Below are 20,492 nucleotides of genomic sequence, written 5' to 3'. Positions count from 1 at the left end.
TTTGCAGGAGGCAGGAGCAGGCAGGTCTCTGAGTTCAAGGCCAGCCTGATCTACAGAGCAAGTTAGGACAGCCAGGGTTACAGAGAAACCATGTCTTGAAGAACGAGTAACAAAAATATTAGAAATTAATGTGTGCAAAATTCCCATCGGGCAAAAGAGTTATCATTGCTGCTGCCATTGCCACCGTCCTTACAGTGCAGGGACGGGGATTCTGGGAGTAGGCTCTGGGTCTGGACTCTGCTATGTGACCAGGCACATTCCCTCCATCCCTGGTCTTCAGTGTCCTCTATATCAGAACACTCTGTTGCTCAACTTTTGTGGAGCTTGGATGATGAGGTAAACAGCTTAAATAACCACAGTGCCAGGCTGCCTCCAGCATCCCAGCCCTGTCCCTTCACCCTGCTGCTGCTTCTGTCTGTTATGGACCAGTGTCCTCAAAAAACCCCAAGCTCAAAGAGGATTTGACAACCATCATACTTGATGTTTTCTTGAATCCTCTCAGACACTAGCATTCTGCAGTAACACAAAAGTCACCATTTTTGGAACAACCATGTGTCAGGTGTCTCCCTCCATGATGCAGCCAAAGCAAACAGGTTTGGGATCCTCACTGCCAGACAGGAAGACCCATCCCCAGCCTCTTCTAGCTCCCACTGTTCTGTTACAAATTGTCCAGCCATGCACAGCACCAGAAATGCTAATCTCCCTGTAGCTTTAGAGCACTCAGGATCATGGGGACTCTGCCTGCAGATCCTGTGGACCAACCTGTAGAAGGGACAGGGCACAGCCAGCACAGTGTCCGCCTGCCTTGATCCTCTCCAGCACAAGGCATTGCTGGCGAGCTCTCTCATGGTCTCCAGCGTTCTCCGCTCACACGGGTAAGCTTCCACCCTGCAGTCTGTGTTAGAAAACACACACACACACACACACACACACACACACACACACACACACACACACACACACACACACACACACCATAAGACAAGGGATGCTCTTTGCCTCAGCCCTCATTCCCCAGCGTGGCTGCCATGGGGACCTACTCTACCCCTAGCTGTAGACTCTGGCCTCTCTCAGGGTAGGGCACTGGTGTGAAGCCATGTCTGGATTTCCTCTGATCCAGGGTTCACTCACAGCACACGCAGGCACTCACTTTCTATCTGAGTGTCACTGTAGGTCTGGGGTGGACCGAGACAGGAGTCCTAAGCCCAAAGCCTCCCTGAGTTCCTCCACGCAGCCAAGGAAAAATGTGGTCTTGGTTCATCTCCTCAGCAGGGAAAAGAGCCCTACCAAGTCTAACTTGAAACCCCAGGCCTTTTCCTACAGACATAAGTTCAGAACTCCAGCTGGGAAACACTTCAGAGGAAGGAAACAGAACAGAGTACCCAAGTCAAGGCTGCCTGTCTCTCTTACCCACCCTTCCTGGGAGGCTCTTGCCTCAGGAGCCCTGTTTAGCCCATGCCCTAGATTGTCAGGTTCAAGGCCACTCCCCTGTAGGCTGGCCAGTCCTACCTGGATCAGCAGTGGTGCAGAGCAAGGAGCTGCTGAGGGTGCTGAGGAGGCCATTGGTGGCATCCTCCACTTGCTCGGCCAACAGCACATGCTGCTCCTTCGGCTCGCTGGCCAGCGTCAGCAGCTCATCCCACCTGGGGGGAAACGTCAAGAGCCTTGCCCTCTCTCCTCTGCCTGCCTACCTAGCTCCTGGGCCAGAGTGCCATTCCAACAGCTCTGTTCCAGGGACCCAGCTATCACTTCATAGCGACCTCATTGGTCCAGGTGAGAGTGAGAAGTAAACTCAGGAAGTTCTCAAGGAAGCTCAGCTACAGTCCACCCTGTGCTAAACTGCTCATCTTCAAACCCAGAGGCTCCTGGGCAAGACAAAGTATTAAGGAGTTCAACCGACTCTTCTAACTCACAGGCACAGCTGATAAGGAACCAACTCTGTAACTTCAGGAATTCGTTACATAGTTGCACACACAAATGTAGACATATAACTTTCTAACGTTTTCTTCTGTTGCCTAGTCCTTTCTATTTGCTTTTTAAGTTAAAGATTAATTGTTAGAAACAACCAGAAAGCAAAAGAGAGAGAAAGTTGTTTGAGATAAGAAAGAGGAAGCAAGGAAGGACAGCCAGTGACAGCAGAACTCTAAGATAGGAAGGAGCCCCAAGGCAACCAGAGCCATGAGGCTGGGGAGGAGAAACAGCCAGAATTCTCCAGTGCTCAGAGGGCATCACCATCAGTGCCCAGGACAAAATGGTATGTGGATGACCCTAAGTCATGAAGAAGAAATGGCACTGAGAAATCTTTGCATGATAAGGCAAATAAATGTTAAATTTCATTTTTTGTTTGTTTTAAGAGCCAGTGAGAGGCTCAGCAGGTCAGGGTGCTGGGTCAAGCCTGATGATGGGAGTTTGATTCCTGGGACCCACATGGTAGAACGGAAGAACAGACTCCCACAAGTTGTCCTCTGACCTCCATAGTGCACTGCTGCAAGCGTGTGTGCCCAAACCCTAATAAGGAGGAATAGTTTAAAAATGAATGAAGACAAGGCAGTCTGTGATGGGAAGAGAAGACACCAGATAGAAAGAGAAGGTCATCGAGCCCCAAACTCTCTAGCATTTAACTCTCCATCTTACTCGACTCCAGGTAGGCTAAACTTTCACCCAGTACCCAGTTATCCCTTGGCACACAGAAGGGGGCTTCTCAGACGTGGCCTGCCAGTCCCCTTCCACTCTTCCGGCCCAGCAACAGGCTTTCTCAAAAGCTGCCCAAGGAATTCAGGTGCTAACTAGAGTGCAGAAACATCACAAAGAGGCTCAGTCATCAGGAAAGGGGGGCAGAGAGGAATGAGCACACTTTGAGACATCATACTGGTCTCACTCTCTTTAGTCTCTCTGCCATGTTAGGAAACAGCACCACCATTCACTCTAGGGTTCAGGTCAAGGTCGTTCCTTCTCCACTCCCAGTCACATGTGACTCCACAGCCATTACCCTGCTCGACCTCCACCACACCCCTCATGACCAGCAGTGCCCCAGTATGCTCCACCACACCCCAGTGAGTCCCAGCCCCCACCCCTACCCCAGCCAGTGTGCCCAGCATGCACCAGCAGCTTAGTGCTTTAAACCTAACTGTCTCTGGTCTGAGTTGTTCTAAAGCTTGCTCCCTAGTGCCTCAGTCAGTGTGACCTCCTGAAGACACCATTTCTGCTGAAACCCCCAAGAGCTTTCCATTGTATTTAGAATAAATGCCAAAGCCTTCAGCAATATCCACACCACAGTTTAAAAACAGAATATGTGTGTGTGTGTGTGTGTGTGTGTGTGTGTGTGGTGTGTTTGTGTGCTGTGTGGGTGGGTGGTGTAAGTATGTGTGCATGTGTGCATGTGTGTGTGCCTACACATATGAGGTATAAGTATGTATGTGTATATATATACATCTCTGTGTGTGTGTAGTGTGTGTGGTGTGCCATGTATGTGTATGTTGTGTGTGTGTGGTGTATGTATGTGGGTGTGTGTGTGTATATATGTGTGTGTGCCTACACACGTGAGGTATAAGCATGTGGATATATGTGGGTGTGGGTGTGGTGTGTTTGTGTGGTATGTGGGTGGGTGATGTATGTATGTGTGCATGTGTGTGTGTGTATGTGTATATGTGTGTTCCTACACCCGTGAGGTATAAGAATGTGTATGTATGTGTTTGTATGAAGTGTAAATGTGTGGTATACATGTGTGTGATGTGCTGTGTGTGTGTGTTGTGTGTGTGCGCGCGCGCGCACAGATGCCTGTTCTGAGGCCACAGGAAGATGTTAGATGTCTGGCCCTATCCCTCCATTTTGCTCTCCCAGACAGAGCTTGCTGAGCTGTTGCTAGGCTGATGGCTTGTGCTCCTACAGACCCTCCTGTCACTGTCCCTACAGCTCTGAGGTTACAGGTACAGGTCAAACATGGATTCTGAGGATCTAAGCCCAGGCCCTCACACTTGCGCAGCAAGCACTCTCATCCGGGGAGCCGTCTCCCTGGGACTCACAGCAGAGTTGGCCTCCCCGTGGCCACTCCATCTACCATATTTCCTGTGATTCAGCACCTTGCTTGTTTGGGCCCTTCTCCTATCTACAGCGAGCTACTCACAGCCTTAGAGTCTTTGCTGCTGCCTGCCATGTTTTTTCTTAAAAAATCCAGAGGACCTCCCTCAGCAGCCTCCCTTCTAACAGTTCCGGTCTCCCTGCTCCCATCAGCCCTTGCTTTGCCTTCTTCTTTGGTTCTATTTCCACCTGAAACCACACCTCCTACGTGGGCATCCATTCATTTACTATCTAGTCTTTCCCATGGGATAGATGGGCATCTGTAAGGTCTAGTCCAAGACTAGTGTCAGTGTGAGGAGGAAACCCATTCTAACAGAGAGAAAAGAATGATAAAACTAAAGAAAGTCCTAAATGGGGGCTTGATGGCCACCCAGAGTCATTTCACCTATAGTTACAAATAGAGACTCAAGGTCTAGAAGCCAAATCTGTTTTTAAGGCGGAGAGCATTTGGGGCATGTGAACCTCTCTTCTAGGAAGGCAGATTTGCTCAACCCCCAGCTGAGGGTGGCTGGGGGAGGATGGTGGATCTCGAAGGTGCCCCCGCCATTGTTGGCTGGGTGTACATGTGACTTAGGCTGATCAGAATTGGGCTGGCAGAAGCTGGAGACCCACCCGCCTCCCAGTATAGAGATGGATGGTGTGGCTGGGGTGCTGTCCATGACTCAGAAAACCAGGCTGAGAGGACAGCCCAGAGAGTGTGAGAGATCTGTGGTAGGACAGAAAGGAGCTGAGCAGTAAGTACTGAATTCCATGGCTCCTGCCTCCGAGGGGCGGGCGGCTCACACACGTGATGAAATGAGTCGACACCATCGATTTCTATTTTTGTCTAGTGAGTATGAGTTGATTTCTGGTGCTTTCAACCAAAGCTTCAGATAAGGCAGAGGGTAGCATGAAACTGGCTCTGTCAGGCCCTTCCAGTCACGTTAGCCCCACTGCCTGAAGCTGACTCGGAATGGCTGAGGCATTTACTTACCTGGGAAAACGGACCCCTACTGCAAACACGACGATACCCCTTTCTTTCAGCTGCTTAGCCGGCAGAGCCACGTGCCCCTGGGACTTGCCGTCTGTGATGATGATGAGGATCTGGGGCACAGAGCCATTTCTTCCTCCGGGGAGCCCTCTGAGCAGGTGTTTCAGGGCTAGGCCTGTCTCTGTGCGCCCACCTCTGAGGATAGGAGGAGAAACAAGGAAGTCACTGGGGGTGAAGTTGGGAAGGAGCCCAGAGGCAAATGGGTTGCTGGTGGTAGGGGACAGCAGTAACCCCTAGCCAAGGCTCAAAGGCACCTTTCTAGCATGCAAACCAAAAACAGGAGACTCACCAGGCTGACAACTGGCCGGAAAGAGTTATCATTACTATGGATTTGAGGTTAGTGAACAGTCAGCTTCTTGAGGCCAAACCTTTTAAGCTGGTGATAGTATATCCAACACGAGCAACTGTGAGGTAGATGCACACACACACACACATGCACACACGCACACACATACACATGCACACACACACACACACACACACACACACACACACACACACACACGCATGCTATAATAAAGATAAATACACTGTCTTAGGGTTTCTATTCCTGAACAAGCGTCATGACCAAGAAGCAAGTTGGGGAGGAAAGGGTTTATTCAGCCTACACTTCCACATTGCTGTTCATCACCAAAGGAAGTCAGGACTGGAACTCAAGCAGGTCAGGAGGCAGGAGCTGATGCAGAGGCCATGGAGGGATGTTACTTACTGGATTGCTTCCCCTGGCTTGCTCAGCTTGCTCTCCTATAGAACCCAAGACCACCAGCCCAGGGACAGCACCACCCACAATGGGCTGGGTCCTCCCACCTGATCACTAGTTGAGAAAATGCCTTACAGCTGGGTCTCACAGAGGCATTTCCTCAACGGAGGCTCCTTTCTCTGTGATAACTTCAGCTTGTATCAGATTGACATATAAAACCAGCCAATATATACACTGTATCTAAGACAGCATCTGCCTTCAGCTCAGGCCTCTGGAAGGAGTCTTCTGCTGTTCTTCTAAATGTTCTAACGTCCAACCAACTGGAAGCATGGATGCAGTCTACCCGTTCTCTCACTTGCTCATTCATTCTGTGCATGCGTGTGTGCATGTGTGTGCATGTGTGTGTGCATGTGTGTATGTGAGTGTGCATGTGTGTGTGCATGTGTGTGTGCATGTATGTGTGTGCATGTGTGTATGTGAGTGTGCATGTGCATGCATGCATGATATTTGCCTTAACACTAAAGACTGCTACACCTCATGCAGACTCTCATAGGTCCCCTCCTCCCAGCAGCTATGTGGAAACCCAAGCTCATTTTATGGAAGGCCCCTGAGTCTGCCAAGTCTTCTGCACTTAGTGGAGAGGTGGAGAAAGATCGTGAGTGTTCGGCCTGGGGAGCCGTTATGGACAAGACCAGGAATATTCTCCACCTTCACTGCTCTCAATGGTGTGATCCGAGGTTAAGAGGGGTCCAGCTCCTGTAGGACTGAATGAGTGTGAATGACATCATGTGTGAGCGACATCAGGTGTCAACAACATCAGGGCTCGCTATCATCCAACGGGACACCGTAAGGAGCTGAACTTGCAGGTGACCCTCAAGTTGGAGCAGACATAAAAATCTCTCAATTTTCATTGATTCTCAGAGCCCGGTGGTGTGAGTTGAGACTGACGAGTGTGTTACTGGGCTGGTTCTAAACCAGTTGTGCCCACTCCCATGAGCAGCAATTCTGGTGGAAGTGAGCTAGCACAGGACAGACTTTGAGAGGAATTGAGTAAGGAACCTCACAGTAAGTTAGGGGAAGTTGATCTGAACATTTGTAAAGGATAGGCAAGAAAAAAAAAATCCTAGGTTCAACCCAGGTGTTTTCCTCTGAGAGAATGAGAAATAGCTAAACACAGCATGGTAGTTGCAATATCAGCTTATCAGAAGATCAACATAAAAAAGTTTCACGTGGATGTGCTTGCCAACTCACATGAAGTAAAAATAACCAAACACTTTGTAATTCCAAATGTTTTCAAAGCCATGTTTAAATGCTGGTGTGAGTTGAAAGCAGCTGAAGGCTTAGGGAGGCAGGAGAGACAGCTGAGTGGTTAAGAGCATGCACTATTCTTCCAGAGGACCCAAGTTCAGTTCCCAGCCCCTGGGAACCACCTGTAACTTCAGCTCTGAAGATTTGATGCCTACGTCCGACCTCTGAGGCTACCTGCATTTACATGCTTGATTACAAGAGACACACCAAGAGTCACAGGAGACCTGGGGCTGGGTTATTGTGCTGACATCCAAGAACCAGTCACCACATACATTCTGACTTTACATCTCCACTGGTACTATATTGGGAGACTTGGCTGATACATCTAAAGTCCCTTCGAACACAGCAAGAAAGCAGTCATTAGGGTGGCTTCTGGAAAAGCTAGTGCAGTCCAGTGTGCAAAGCTTCTCTTCAGAGAAGGAAGAGCACAGGCAGGCCATCGCTGCCTCCCATGGGCCAGCGTTCCTCTGCCTCAGCGCACACAGTACACATAGCACATCTTCGTTGGTGATGTCCTCGCCGACCCCAAAATGAGGTCAACCAAGGGCTACTGCCCCCTTGCTCGGTTCACGGCCTCGTGGTCATGAGAAGATGCACACATGTTAAACACACCCCAAAGAAGAGCTGGACTTGTTTAGACAAAGGGGCTCCTTCATCCACCCCCCTGCAACCTCTTCTGGAATGTTTGCTTTTAATTTAATTTAAACTCCACCTTTTGGAATTTTGAAATTTTTCTTTCATTTAATATTTACTAATTTTTCTTTATTTATTTACTAATTTTTCTTTATTTATTTACTAATTTGGAATAGTGGCACTTTGAGTGCCATGATTTGCATGTGGGGGACAGAGGACATCTTGCAAGTGTTAGTTCTCTTCCTACCACCTGAGTCGGAATCAGGTCGTCAGGCATGGCAGGCAGTAAGTGCCTTTATGAGCTGGGCCATCGCACTGGCCTCTGGAATCCTTAATGTCTCTGATACCAGGTCATGAATCATCACATTCTCAATGGAAAAGGAGGCTCAACCAGTCATTTTACAGAGGTGGGAAGAGGAGGGGATGGTTGGCTGGGTGGAGCCCAGGCTACTACATACATGACACGTATGACATACATGATCTACACGAGACAGAACTGGACTAGACACTAGATAAATCTCTAGTGTGCCTCTGTGTAGCAATTCTTTGCAATTGGGTGAGTTTTGAAGATTAACCTTTTGAATTAACGCTACCCAAAAACTGTCATAATTTAAACCAGTCAGACAATTCTTTTTTTTTTTTTTTTTGCAAATGCATGCTCGAGTCTAAAGGATTTTATAACCTTTCAACTGATAATAATTCATAGGCTATGAGTTCACCCTTTAAAGTATCGGGTTGGTGATTTTAGCCCATTTGGTAGTATGACTATAACACTAAGTTCAAACCTTTTCATCACTTTAAAAGCCCTGAATCCATTGGCAAGCATCCTCGTCCTTAGGCCCATGACATCATGAATTACTAAAAGATGTCAGACATCGGCCTGTTCTAGATATTTCACAAAACAGAAGAAGGGCCAGCGAGATGACTTAGCAGGCAAAGGTATTTGGGGGCAAGCCTGGTGACTTGAGTTCAAACCCTGGGACCCATGTCCATGTGGAAGAAGAGAACTGAGTCCCAAGACTGCCCTCTGACCTCCACATCCATGCTGTGGAGCATGTGCTGTCCACCACGCCGAGTCATGCAAATGCCCACCAACAATAAAGAGAATCTATAGTAAATAAAAGACTGGGAACAGAGCTTGGTGGGAAACCATCTGTCTTCCTCTTCAAGGTTTGTTCCCTGGCACAATAAAAATAAATAAATAAATGAAGGAAGCTTTTACATGACTTTGTGATATGACTGTGATATATGACCTCATTCTATCGTGTGACGTGTTTCCATGCTTCATTCATGCTGCAGCGTGAACCAACATGCTGTTCCTTTTCACAGCGGAATACTGTTCAATTGTGTGGACATGCCACACTTTGTTTATCCAGTAACCAGTTTCACATCCTTGTTGCTTCCAGTTTGAAGGTGTTATAGATAGTATTGTTATGAAGGCCAGCATAGAAGTTTTTGTGCAGTATTCTTTCAATGAAGCATGCCTGGTTAAAACTAAACACATCATCCTAATATGTGGTTTCCCTTTCCTTTATAAGCCACTATTTTCCTATGGTGTCACCTCCCTCTCCTCTCTATCCAGAGACAGTTCTTCCCAACCCAAACCTCGAATCTGCCTCCCAGGACAAATACCCCCAGACCCCCAGTTAGTCCTCTATCTCCTATCTTTGTCTCTTATTCCTGCTCACTGTCTCTCTGGGGCAAGTACATGTCCTTTGTGCTGAGAACCTGGTCCTGCGAGGTTCTGGTCCTTTCAAGCATAGCTCTTCAGAGCACACTGGGGTACTCTTTTCATTTATACTTTGCTTTTAGCATGGCTTGCCCCTCTTCCTGATTGGGTGACCTAGGGCAGAAAAAGGGCTACAATAAACCATCTAAGAAAAATCAAGGTGGTTCCTAGGAGACCCTGAAGGTTCTGCTGTGCCCTCTGTGGGGCCTCCGGTGCCGGACAACACAGGTGAGTGACAGAGAGAGGGCTTTGACTGGTAAGGGACCTCAGGGCTCAGGACCATCACAAGAGAAACTGGTGGCATTGGTGGCTGGGACAAGAGACCTGAGCAGGACATCACTGGACTCTCTATCTAGGACAGGGACAGTAGAGAGCAGAGCACAGCCAGAGCTCAGAGTTGAAAAGTCAAACTCATTCTTCTATGAGAGCTGGTGGGAACAGGGTGTATGATGCATGTGTGCCTACATATACATGTATGTATACAGAGACACACACAAATTATAACACACACGAATGTGTCTGTATACATACATGTATGAGCAACTTTTCACAGAGGTTGATTTATAATTCTGTCATGACCTTACTACAGAGGGCCATGCAGGAGGAATGGCTTTAGAACTCATGGAATGTGGCCCATCGGTTACCACAGTCACTTGAGTGGGCCTCTGGGCTGCCCTGAGGACCACATGTCCCAAGGATGTCATGCTGTTGTGGACTCCTACTCTGCTTACTGCTCTCACATCCCTCTTAATCTAAGAATTCTATGAAAGCTCTAAGAGGCTTCCAACCCCTCACTGGGCAGCGCCTCTGGCACTCACAGTACTAGTGCTTGGTGTCCTCCAGGCATTGCTGCTGGAGCAGATTATGATTCTATCACCACCCTGGAGAAGAACTTAGAGATGTAGATCATCAACAATGACTCCACACTTAGTAAACATTTGGAAAATTAACATTGTTAGTGAAGCTAGGCTGAAGTGTTTTTGCTACTGGCTCTGATGTAGGAAAATCTTAGGGAACAACTTGAAGTTCAGAAAGGCACACTCTTATTAGTTAAGCTAGGGATCTTTATGGTCAGGGAACAAGAACAAAGGCAGAGCTGGCTGACATGTCTCACTGAGGCTGGACTGTGATGACTGATTTCTTACACCCACTTTTGCTCTCAGCTTCCTGATATGATTTAATAAGAACTGCAGATGAGTAGACACACATTCTAAGGATTTAAGGTAGATATGACTGTTTTTATATACGAGTTTAGATTTGTGATTCTTTAAAGATTCTTTTTTTTAAAGATTTATTTATTTTATGCATGGGAGTATACTATTATGGGCCACCATGTGGTTGCTGGGAGTTGAACTCAGGACCTCTGGAAGAGCAGCTGGTGTTCCTAACCACTGAGCCATCTCTCCAGCCCCCTATGATTCTTGCAAGATTACTTTTAAAGATTAATAATAAAGTAACTATTTCTTTCTTTGTAACCACAATTTGTTGCCTGCCAGTAAGAGAAACTGTGACAACTTCCTTGCTTGGTTACACTTTGTTAATGTATAACACTTTGCTTAGTTACAAAGGTACCCGAGTTTTGGGAATAATTTGTTTTCTTTACCTGTACTACTTGACCTTATTTTGTGTAGAGGTGCTGGGGAACACACTGTTTTTCACAGTCATTCACTAGTAGAAAACTAAAATGTAATCACATTGCAATTGTATACTGCTTGAAAGATTTAGTTGGGATCTACAGGCTGTGGAGTAAAGAATAAAGTGTGGATGCTTGGAACATTGTTCTTCCACCCCTCAACTGTGCGTATGCGTGTGTATGTGTAAGGTTTGTCTGTGTGTGTGTTGGAGCTTGCTCCATATGTCAATTGTGTGTATGGATGGATAGATGTGTGAACTGCTTGGAGCCTGCTTGCTGGAGCTTTGCTCTAACCACTGTATGTGTGAATGTGCATATGTCTGTCTGTAGTTCTGTATGTGTGTGTATCTATGGATACATGCATGTATGGATACATGTATCTATGTGTGTATACCTGTGTGTATATATTTGTGTGTATAAAGTTATTGGATGCTGCCTTTTCTTTCATCCACTCTGTGTTTGTGTGTGTGTGTGTGTGTGTGTGTGTGTGTGTGAGTGAATTTTCTCTCTTTCTTTTGCTATCTGGACAGCCCCAAGGAGTTAAGAGTTCATAGCTTTTCCGATGGGCACAGAGAATGCCAGTCCCAATAAATTAAGCTTTATTCTCTCAGGAAAAAAAAAAAAGTCTGTTGAGTAACTTCTCTAATCGCTGGCTGCCATTGGCCTATGTAGGTATCTGGATCTATCCTGTCAGCAGCTCTAACCCCCAACGGCTGCCTCAGTTTACCCACCATGTAGACACCAAAGCTAGTCACTGGCCCCTACCACATGCACACACTTATGCATTTCATATGCAGGTGAGCACATTATCAGCTCTCCACAATCTTACAGCGTTCTCAGTAACAGAAGGGAAATTACTCTTTCAGAATGTAAATAGAATGTGGCTTGGAGAAGTGTGGTGAACCTCCCAACAGAGAGGTCTCCATGGATAGCTGAGGCTGGACTTCATGTCCCAACTGAGAGGTCTCCATGGATAGCTGAGGCTGGACTTAACAATCTTCCCATAACCTCACATGCTTCACCCTAGGCAAGACCGTCATAACCCTCTCTTCCATGTAACTGACAACTCCATATAATAGCAGCAAACTTTCGTAAACTAGTGTTTTAAATTCCCACCTGGGTGTCATCCTGTAATAATAAGGCACAGCCTTGAGAATCACCAGCTCTGCACAGCTGGGGCCTGAGGGGAGGAAGACCAAACCCTTCAAGGAAGCAGTTATAATGCAGTTACCCTCACTATGTGTGGTGACGTACACCTTTAATCCCAGCACTCAGGGAGGCAGAGGCAGATAGATCTCTGTGAGTTCAGGGGGAGTTCTGGGCTGGCCTGGTCTATACAATGAGACCCTGTTTCAAAGAAGAAAGAGGAGGAAGAGAAGAAAAGGAGGATAAGGGGAAGAGGAAAGAGAAGAAGAAAGAAGAAAGAGAAGGAGGAGGAGGAGAGGAAGAGGAGAAGAAAGGAAGAAATGAAGAAATGAAGGAAGGAAGGAAGGAAGGAAGGAAGGAAGGAAGGAAGGACAGACGGACGGACGGACGGACAAAGCAAGCGGGCAGCCAGCTTCAGAGTTTGCATGGCACACTCTCGCTATACTTACTTAAAAACCAACTTCTTGATGATCTCCTTCACTTCCTGTCGGGTTGAAAAGGCATCCAAAGGGAATTCCAGATGAGGAGTGGAACCAAACTGCAAGGCGCCCACTCTGACCTGTAGGAGGAGACAGGGCGGAGGCCCCAGAGATTTCAGTCAAATCATGAACATTTCCCAGTAGAAAGATGGATATCTGTCTCCTGGCCACTCAGCGAATCCTGTGTGGCAGCTCTGGCCAGCCTCTCTGGAAACCTGGTTCTACAGAGCAGCTGGAGAATCTGGGAGGATACGGTCAAATATGGCTGTGCTCTGCCGGCATAGATAATCATCTTGAAGGGCTTGCCTCGGAAGTGCTTGCCTCAGAAGGCAGTCACCCATCTGGCAGCTGTCCCTGCTGGGGTGCCAGCAGCTTTAGATGAGGCTCTGCTTGTGTCTCTCAAAGGCTTCCGGGCTCAAGTGCTGCTGTGTACAAACTCATGTGTCATATCACCTATCCACGGGGGTGGGTGCGATTGATGCCCACATGACTGGAGACAACAGTAAAGTATACAGAAGACACTGTGCAAGGCATATCCACCCGGGACAAGGAAAAGAAGCCTGGGTCACTGGACTTCTCTAAAGCACCGTTATACCACTTGCCTCCTCTGGGGTAGATGCAGACTGGTAGCAAAACGCTTTCAAATCCAGCAGAGGATTCCACAGAGGCTACTGCCTAACCTAACCACAGCCACCAAGCCCCTATACCTACCTCACTGATGACTCCTACCAAGCCAGAAAAAGGGCTAAGTCTCTAGACCAGTGAGTCAGACTGAGGGACAGTCAGCTCACAAAACACAGACAAGCAGTGGTGGAGCTGGAGGTTCAGGGACAGAAACGGAGAGCTGACAGATTGAGCTTGCTAACTGAGGAGGCTGTAGGAGAAAACCCAACGCATGACTTGCAAAACTAGAGCCAGGACACTGAGCACCCAGAATGATGACTCCCAACCAGCTCCTAATCCTCAGTTCTCTATAGCCCAGAGGTACCACACACTCAGTAGGCCAGCTTTGGCAAAGACTTCAAATGGGCAAAGACACTACTGGAGTCTCCAGTGCAATTCCTTAGCTGGCCTAGCGCTTGGAAGACAGTGACTTGATGCCCTTGGTCGACCAGATGGCTCCACAGATGGGAAGATGTTGGTAGCTAAAACCAGAAAGATATTGGGTGGCCATTTGAAGAAATGCATGCTGTGGGTCAGAGCCTTGGAGCAACTTTGAGAAGTCTAGCAGAAGGAAGAAGCCTGCCACGGTTTTCCTGGAAACTTCATGCCAGTGGGAAAGACTGACTGCTCAGCACGGTACCACGACAACCGGAAAGACCACCGCAAACTCTAGGAGACCCTGGGAATGGATTCAAGCTTCAAGGCTGAGTATCTCAACCAGGTACGTTCTGAAAGAACTCTTAGGCGAATTCCCTTCTCTGCCAGGAACTCAACTCAACTTTACAGGCTGTGAAGTCTGATAAATCTGAGGGCTTGGAGCAAACTTCCACACAGTCACAGGTTAAGACAAAACAGAGAATTTACAACTCATGGAGGGAAGGGTTAGTTCTTCCATGTGTAAAAGGACAGCGAAACAACAGAAAATGGTTCAAAGGCATGATCAAAGATCCAAGAAGGGGACGCTAATGGTTCTTTAATGGAGGGACATTTGGCCTTAGGAAAATAAGACCATCAGCCCGTGAAGAAAAAGAGATGCAGTATTTACAAAGGGAACTGTTCTCCACCACTGTGGGTATGAATGTAAACTGGTGTCACATCTATGGAGGGCAGCATATGCATTAACAGCTAAAAATGCACAGGGAGATTATCCTACAGATATTCTTCCACACAGTAAAAGGGGCATTTATAAGGTCACGGTGTATTTGTAATAGCAACGGTCCATCAATAGCAGCTGGTAAGTAGTCCCGGTAAATCCTTGGGATGGTCTAATTATCTGTAATATCTATATATGCACATATATAGAGAAGAGATTTCCAAGATAATATGAGATAGAAAGACAAGAGACAGAGAGTAATGTGGAAACTGATGTTAACTTGTATAGAAAAGGAGAAAATAGAAGCACATCTTTATGCTGCCTGTGCTGGGTAAAGTAGATCTGCATAAAGTGGATCTGCAAGGGTACTTGGTGGGTGGATCTAGTAATCAAACACGTAAGGGATCCAGTGATCAGTCAGAGAGGAGTGGGAGGGGGAATCCAGTGACCAATCAGAGGTCGGGGGAGGGGAAAATCTGGTGAATAGGGAATGTATGGGTGCAGATTTTCTTCTCTGTCCTCCTTTTTATTGAACCATGTTAGGAAGTACTTGGTCAATGGGTGGGAGGAATTCTCTGGAGACCAGCAGCTGGGTCCACTTGCTTGGGTTAACCAGGAAGGACATGACTCAAACACAAGAGAATGGATAAGAAACAGCCCCAGTGAATGGCTAAGGCCTTTCATTTAATTGGTGGTTTGGGAGTAAAATCGTTGCCTTTTATCTACAGTTTACTGTGCGCAGAAGCAACCCCCCCACCCCCAGGTTTTGGTCTCAGGGGCTGTTAAAGCAGGAAATGAGTGTTTGTAAAGTTAAGAGGAAGACTTCAAACACTGCAGCCCACCTCAACAGCAGGCCATCCACAAACACTCTCAACTTAAAGCTACTTGGGGATGTCTTCCCGGAAACCAAAGGGATCAAAGTAAGCTTTGGATCAAATACAGCCAACAGAAAAGGTAGAAAAGCTGAAGCCACACAGCGAAGCCTCTGTGCAGAGTACCAGTGGTCAGTCAAGACCCCGGCTCTCCCAAGCACACACCATTTTTCCTGTTCCTCCAGGTTTTTGTGTGTGCGTGCTCGCGTATTTGTGCATGTGCGTGCATGCATATTTGTGTCTGCAAAAGCATGGAGATGTCAGAGGCCAACCTTGGGTGTTGCTTCTCCATTGGTGTTTCCCTGTGTTTCGAAACGGGTTCTCTTACTGGGACCTGGGGCTCACTGGTCAGGCTGGAGTGGATGGCCATGGGTCCCCGGGCATCTGCCTATTTCTACCTCATCAATACTGGGATTGCAAATGTGTAGCACCGTGTATGTACAGCTTTTTGTGTGGGTTTAGGGAACAGAGCTCAAGTCCTCCTGCACAAGGAACAAGCACATCTATCTGTTCTAGCATCTAAAACACAACTCCTCCCAACTCTTGCTGAGAGGAAGTCTTTTCTAGGTTAAAACCAAGTCAATCTCTCCAAGTAGCCATGGCTCGCTCTCTTAAGATGGAGCCCATCTGCACTCTTCTACATGAATGCGTCCCTCATATAGAGAAGCTTCCAGGCTTCTCACTACTCCGGCTCTCTGTTACAGACAGGCCTCTCACCAAGCCTTGGCTTCAGCCTGCTTCCTCTCTCCCTGCTCTGTTCTGTGTAAATAGCTACACTGCTTCCGGTCCTCACTGCCAGATATGCAGCTACATTGTAGCCAGGACCACTAGTGATGGGAGGGGGGAGGGGTTATTTTTAAAGTAGGCCTTATCTGGAAGAAGGAGGAGACCCAGCAGGTCTCTGCCCTGGTCTCTTTAGGCTGACACTGTGCTGACCACACACTCGGAACCTCTAAGCTGCTCCAGTCTGGACTGAAGGAACGACATCTCCATCTCTAGCGTGTCAGAGACTAGGCCTGGCTGCAGGCACTCCAGGACAATGTGCTCACACTTGCAAATGACACCCCTTCTCCAGACAACCTGGCCCCCCTAACAGGCCTCACTTGTTCCTAAATCCTCCAGTGTTTACAGGATTAAGCCAGGAATGCTGCCTTGGAAAGCTCCTTCCTTTCTCAGCCTGTGACTAGTCTCTAATTTAAATAATTATGGCTTCTTCTTCATTTTATTTTACTTGGGGGTGGGTTTACATGGTTGAAAATCCAGAAAGTGTATATGTGAGAGTGTGTGTGTGTGTGTGTGTGTCTGTCTGTCTGTCTGTCTGTGTGGTAGAGTGTGTATGTGAGTGAGTATGTGTGTGGGGGGGTGAGTGTGTGTGTATGTGTGTGCATGTGTGTGGGGTGAGTGTGTGAGTGTATGCGTGAGGGAGTGTGTGAGTGAGTGTGTATGGGTGAGTGTGTGCGTATGTGTGTGCATGTGAGTGTGTATGTGAGTGTGTATGTGTGTGAGTGTGTATGTGTGTGAGTGTGTATGTATGTGAGTGTGTATACATACACTTTCTGGATTTGAACCCTATCCGATCATTCATAATTAAGGATGAATGGGAAGCCTAGTTGGTTTTTACCTGTCCCTACCAAAAGATTGCCTGAAATCTTTTCTGGTGACAAGAAACACCATAAGCAGTAACTTGTGGGTGGGAGTATTTAGGAGCGGACTGTCAGACTGTATGATCCTTGTAAACTGCTATGAGTTGGATGAGCTGGAGGACCTCATGGAAGTGGAAGCATTGGACATGCCTATGTCTCTGGTGCATGCGAACATTCACTTTTCACAGGCTTGCCCATGGAGGGTATCACCAAGCCTCCAGTGTTTCTGTTCTGCTGGAGACTGAAACAGCTATAGGCCTGGAGGTCTACTGCTGGATTAGAGAAGCTGAGGGCCCTGTATGGTTCTCTTCCAGAGGACGTATCCACACTCATTGTGCTGTTGGTTATTCAAAACTGTCCCCTTCAGAAACAAGAGCCCATCTCTGCTGTCTGTGAAACTTGAAGCCAGGAAGGACAAGACATGAAGGTACTCTCTGGTTTCACTCAGACAAGAGTAGATCTTTTCAAGTGGCCAGAGTGGATAGAGCTGGAATATTCTGGCCTGCTAAGTATGCGTTCTGTTTTCCAAGGAGCCAGGGATGAAATTCTAATTGAGAGGGAAGACAGACAGAGGGAATCCACCTCAACAGCAGACCACCCACAGAGCATCCATAAAGACTTAATTAAGCTGCTTTAAACACAATCTGTCTTTATAGTTGGAAACCAGATCCATGCTCATCCCTCTGCAGCCAAGAGCCTAGATGAAGTTGTCTTCTGCATTACTCTGATCAGGAAGGGGAGTGTCACGTGGCTTATGTCTGCCCATTTGGTGCCCTCTCCTAGGATTCTTCCATCTCCATAGGAAAGAAGTGTACCCTCTCCCAACCTCTACCTCACCTGTGGGGGAACTAACCGGAAAGACAATTCAGAACTACTCTGCTTCGTGGGAGGGCACACTGAGGAGGATGAGGGGCACACTTAGCTGCCTTGGCCTATCCCTGGCACCCCAGCATCAGTCCCACCTCGCTGCAATTTGCCCCTTAGTCCTCTGCATCCCACAGACGATGCATTCCTCCCTCTGCCCAAAGATGAGTTTCCGTCACTCGAAACGGCACCAGATGAGACGTGTTTACACTCACCCTGCCAGGACTGATGTCCAGGGCATCGCAGACAGCAGTGGCAAAGCGCTTGGACCTCTCGAAGCTCCCTTTCCCAATGCTGTGAGAGCCATCTAACAGGAACAGGATGTCGACCGCGGCTGAGCACCATATCACTGGAGACAGGAGCAGATGGAGGTAATTGAACTAGGTTCTTTCTCGTTATAAAGACTGAGATAGGGCCTGCTTGTGAGCTCTTCAGACAGAGTACATGAGTCCTGCGAAGAGGGTCTTGGGCTCGCCATGGCCCCTGCCTTTGAGGGTTACTATCTCAATTGGGTACCCCACTGTGCAAGGCTGAGCAAGAATTCAAGTAGCAGCAGAGGCCACACCTTTCTTCTACTTCAGCACTGCCCGAGGTGCATCTGAGTCAGAGATTTTTACCACTGTAACAAAACACCATGACCAAAAGCAACACGAGGAGGAAAGGATCTATTTGGCTTACACTTCCACACCACAGTCCATCACTGAGGGCAGGGACTTAAGCAGAGCAGGAACCTGGAGGCAGGAGCTGATGAGGAGGCTACGAGGGTACGTGTGTGTGGTGCTGCTTACTGGCTTGTTCAGCCTGCTTTCTTGTACAACACAGGACAAGCAGGCCAGAGATGGTACACCCACAATCTAAAATCTAAAGTCACTGATTAGGAAAAAACCCTACAGGCTTGCCTATAGCCAGATCTTACAGAGGCATTTTCTCAGTAGGGCCCCCACCCCCCCCAAATGACTATGGCTTGTGTCGTGCTGACGGGAAACCAGCACAAGATGTATCTGACACACCCATCCAGATAATCCTTCTAGCTCCCCAAGGACTTTATTTCTTTGAATGTCTTCTTGAGACTTCCTACACCATACAATTCACCACTTCAGGTACATGATTAACATTTCTAGTTCACACACTGACAGAATCCACCATCACCTCCCTTGACGGTACAATATTTTCTACCAACTCAAGGAGAAAGTCTATCATCTAGCTCTCAACTCTAATCCTAAGAAGGTCTGTATTTTTGTGTATGTGTTTGTCTGTGTTCAGATGTGCAGGTGTGCACACCCATGTACACAGCTGTGTAGCACAGAGGCTGATGACAGGTACGTTCTTCTATTGTATTCTCCTTCAGTTTTTTGACACAGTGTCTCTCACTGCTTTCGGAGCTCGCAGGTTGACCAGTAAGCCTACAGGATTCTGTGATTTTTGGAGCTCACAGGTTGACCAGTAAGTCTACAGGATTCTGTGAGCACTGCCCAGTGCTAGGATCATAGTATCCTGTCACACCCTCTAAGCCACACCCTCAGCCTGAGATTTGTGTTTTCACTGCCAAGTGACAGAGAAGGAAATAGACACAGTGTGAGCCAGTAACTTTCCGATAACAAAATACCAGGGAGTGGTAGGGGCTGGTGGTGAATCCTGAACTCCCCTCTTACCTAGGAGAGTGGAGAGAAGAGGAACTAGGTTGGGCTTCTGGGAAAGCATTAGTTTGGCTTGGGCAGGTAGAAGGAGAAACATGGCAGGAAATATGTGTGGTTTGGTAGATGACAGGTGACAGAAAACCCTGAGGTTGGCTGAGAAATTTAGCAACAAAGGGGCTGCCGTGCTGACCTAAGGACCCACATGGAAAGAACACATCCCTCCAGTGCCCTTTGACCTCCATATGCACTCATGCACACAAGTGCGAGTGCGAGCACACACACACACACACACAAATAAATGAATGCAATATAAATTGAACTTAATGTTCCGTAGCAACAAGGCTGGTTTTTTTTTTTTTTTTTTTTTTGTAGTTGCCTGTGGTTATCACTATTTTAACCAAGGAGAGTTGCTCAGCAGGACTTACAGGAAGGAATGAGTGTGGGGAATGACTGGGAAGGCCACGCCATGAGAGGCAGCAGTGGAAACTCCCAGGGAAGCATGGCCTCCCTGGGTCCGCTGCACAGAGGTCTCAACAGTCGAGTGTTTGGAGGAGGTAAGCTGAACTTACATTTGCTGGCCACTGCGATCTTTCCCGTGGTCTCCCGGCTCACATGCACTTCCTGAAGAGAGCTGGACAGGGAAACTGGAGGAGAAAACACCAGAAGCAATCATGACGTGGTAGGATGGGAGGTATCTTTACCTCAACACTATGTGTCCTAAGTGAACAGGAAACAAAGCAGAAGGTAGAAACGTACAGAAGTCTAATATTCTTCTCTCAAAAACCACCAGAGAGCCTTGGCTATAGCATGTAAGGCTGGGCTGTGCCTCATGCTAGAACACATGTGAACACTCGGCTCCCACCCCTTAGCCCCCAGTATTCCATGGATAGCATTTGACAATCTCTCCTCTTCTGTGAAGTAACTTTGTTATTTATATTTGAGCGTCTTGTGGCAGAAAGGGCTGTTGTTGCTATTGTTACTGTTG

At 47.6% G+C, this 20,492-nt stretch overlaps 1 protein-coding gene across 1 annotated transcript in view; it reads right to left on the bottom strand.

Moving 5' to 3' along the window:
* Vwa2 (von Willebrand factor A domain containing 2) overlaps window positions 1-20,492 on the bottom strand; it is a 40,265-nt gene that overhangs the window by 9,046 nt on the left and 10,727 nt on the right. Inside the window, 6 exon segments of the mRNA NM_001432174.1 lie at window positions 763-895; window positions 1,510-1,643; window positions 5,051-5,242; window positions 12,706-12,815; window positions 18,086-18,219; window positions 20,077-20,151. Of these exon segments, the coding sequence (NP_001419103.1) occupies window positions 763-895; window positions 1,510-1,643; window positions 5,051-5,242; window positions 12,706-12,815; window positions 18,086-18,219; window positions 20,077-20,151 (778 nt within the window).

Source organism: Rattus norvegicus, chromosome 1 (assembly GCF_021556685.1).
Source record: "Rattus norvegicus strain SHRSP/BbbUtx chromosome 1, alternate assembly SHRSP_T2T, whole genome shotgun sequence".
NCBI lineage: Eukaryota > Metazoa > Chordata > Mammalia > Rodentia > Muridae > Rattus > Rattus norvegicus.
Note: the sequence above shows the minus strand (reverse complement) of the source record. Positions and strands in the feature narration are given on the sequence as shown.